This window comes from Lolium perenne, chromosome 2 (genome assembly GCF_019359855.2).
Source record: "Lolium perenne isolate Kyuss_39 chromosome 2, Kyuss_2.0, whole genome shotgun sequence".
NCBI classification, from domain to species: Eukaryota; Viridiplantae; Streptophyta; class Magnoliopsida; order Poales; family Poaceae; genus Lolium; species Lolium perenne.
In genome coordinates this window covers 244,429,663-244,432,683 of record NC_067245.2, presented here as the reverse complement: position 1 = coordinate 244,432,683, position 3,021 = coordinate 244,429,663, and the positions used below count along the sequence as shown (strand labels likewise).

General features: G+C 40.7%; 1 protein-coding gene across 1 annotated transcript; it reads left to right on the top strand.

The window, feature by feature from the left end:
* The first annotated feature begins 341 nt into the window (after positions 1-341).
* Positions 342-2,804, top strand: LOC127329264 (uncharacterized). The gene has a single exon (XM_051355794.1). The coding sequence runs from the start codon at positions 342-344 to the stop codon at positions 2,802-2,804; it is 2,463 nt and encodes an 820-aa protein (XP_051211754.1).
* Positions 2,805-3,021: the final 217 nt, after the last annotated feature.

The following is a 3,021-nucleotide window of genomic DNA, read 5'->3' as shown; positions in this document are numbered from 1 at the left end:
CCCGAGTCCCGTTCCTCAAAATCTCCGTTTCTAGGTCTTCTTTCTCCCTCTCAGTTCCAATCACAATCCCTAATCTTGCTAGCTTTTCCCCCAAATCAAATGTGATGGCCCAAGGAATCAAGTGATTTGTGAAGCCGAAAAGCAGCTCCGATCTCCCGTCCGGCCAAGGTGAGGCAGCATCTCCAATCTACGGCCGTGGCTCAGTTTGATTTCTTAGTTCATGCCATGTTCCATACCGATTGGAGATTGGATTTTATTTTGGCTACACCATAACACAAATTCAAGCGTTTATTTTACAGAAAATTGATAAGCTATTATTTGTAAATTTCATTTAGATGGCAATGGTTCAAGATAAAATAGATTCTTTCTACAAAAGAAAAAGAAATGCTACAACTGTTGATGTTTCTGAAGCTGAACCATTGGCATTAGCATTGATTGAAACCGAGTTGCCTGAGCAAAATCAACCAAGTCAAAATGAAGAACATCAGACAAATGAACCTGTCATATTTAGAGGCATTGAGTTTTTGGAGCGAGATCCCGCATTACGCCCACAGATTTGGGAATATCCACATGATGTGAGAGATGAAGTACGAAGAGCATACATTCGGTTAGGTCCTATGCAACCCAAACTGAAGAAATACAAGGCATCCGGACCACCTGGGCATCAAAGACGTTTCCAATTCAGTTGGTTTAATCTTTTTCCATCATGGCTAGAGTACTCAGAAAGTGGCAGCTCTGCATACTGTTTTTATTGCTTCCTGTGCAATAAAAACATCAAAAAGCGCAGTGGTTTTGATGTATTCACGGCAAAAGGATTTGATGCTTGGAAGAGAGTTAATAATGGATCAAGGTGTGCGTTCTTAGCTCATATTGGATCCGGACCATGCTCTCAACACAACAATGCAGTGAGGGACTGTCTAGCTCTAATGAACGGATCAAAGCCAATTTCAAACATCATAGAGGTGGAGAGCAACAAGGACAGAGAAAGAGATCGTTTACGGCTCAGAACATCAGTTGCTACTGTTAAGTGGCTCACAGTGCAATCTTGTGCTTTTAGAGGCCACGACGAGACAGTCAAGTCAAGAAATAGAGGGAATTTTGTGGAAATGCTAAAACTTCTTGCAGAATTTAACCCTCAAATTGCAGCTGTCATTTTGGAGAACGCCCCAAAATGTTCTAGATACATATCTCCTAAGATTCAAAAGGAGATCTTGGGTATTTATGCACAGAAAGTTAGGGAGCATATTCGCAATGAAATTGGTGATTCAAAGTTCTCTATTCTAGTGGATGAAACATGTGATGCGGCGAAAAGAGAGCAAATGGCTGTGGTTTTCAGATTTGTAGACAAAGATGGTGTTCTACAAGAGCGATTCTTTCAGCTGATACATGTAAGGAACACCAAATCGTTAACATTGAAGGGAGAGTTGTCTACTCTATTATCCAAACATGCTTTTGATGTTCAAAATCTTAGTGGCCAAGGATACGATGGGGCAAGCAACATGAAGGGGGAGTTTAATGGATTACAAGCACTATTTCTTAAAGAGTGTCCCTATGCCTATTATGTTCATTGCTATGCACATCAATTGCAACTTGCCCTTGTTGCTGCATCTAGGGATGTGGTCCCTGTTAGCCAATTTTTTCAGAAACTCCTCTTTATTATAAACACAGTTGATTCCTCTTCAAAGCGACATGACGAGCTACATGATGCACAACTTGCTGAAATTGCACAGCTGATAGATGCTGCTCATATTGAAACAGGCCAAGGTGCAAATCAGATCAGGTCCCTTAAGCGACCAGGAGACACTAGATGGGGATCTCACTTAGGTTCCATTTCCAGTCTTATGGATATGTTTAATGCTGTCAATTCTATTCTGCAAACCATAGCTTGTGATGCAACGGCTGGCTCAAACCGTGCAGATGGAGATACAGGTTTCAACTACTTGACATCTTTTGAGTTTGTATTTGTCCTATGCATGATGAGAGAAATCTTAGGAATCAGCGAAGAGCTTGGCAAGGCTTTACAGAAAAAATCTCAGGACATAGTGAATGCAATTCGTCTAGTGTTATCTACCAAGACCCTTCTTGAACAAATGAGATCAGATGAGGGCTGGGAAATATTTTTCTTCCAGGTCATCGAGTTTTGTGTGGATCATAGCATTGATATTCCAGACATGAAGGAGACATACATTCTGCGTGGTGGTCGTGCTCGACGACAGGCTGATTATTTCACCAAAGAGCGGTATTTTCGAGTTGAGGTCTTTCGAGCAACTTTGGACAGCCAACTGAATGAATTAAATTTGAAGTTCAATGAGAAAGTGATGGGTCTTTTATCTATAAGTGTTACTCTGATACCAAAAAATGGGTTTGTTTCTTTCAATGCTAAAGAAATTTGCAAAATGGTGGAGATGTACTATCAAGCAGATTTCACACAACAGGATATTATTGGATTGGGGCATCAACTGAACCATTTTGCTTTGGATGCTTCCAATAGTGACGATTTGAAGAAGCCTGCAACTTTGACAGCACTTTGTCGATGCCTTCATGTGTCTGGACGACACAAGATCTATAACTTGCTTGACAGATTGTTGCGTTTGCTTGTCACTCTACCCGTTTCCACTGCTAGTGCTGAGCGTGCATTTTCTAGTCTGAAGATCATCAAGACCAGATTGCGGAATAAGATGGAAGATGAATTTCTTGCCAATAGCTTGCTCGTACAAGTAGAACGAGAAATTGCAGCGCAGTACAGCTATGATGATATAATCGCTGACTTCAAGGGCCGAAAGTATAGAAGAGCTACTCTTTAATTAGTATCCATGGGTCGATCTTGTATTTTGGTATCATTTAGTTTGATTCAGGCTACAAGCCTAAAAGGCTAAAACATTACCCCATTACTAGTACAAGCCATTTTGTGAACAACTAATATATATATGTTAATATATGAGTTCTTCTCTAATGATTCCTTGGTATTGTAAGCAATTGGCCCGTCCTTTGTTTCTTGTCACGGTCCGCCACTGTTTACAC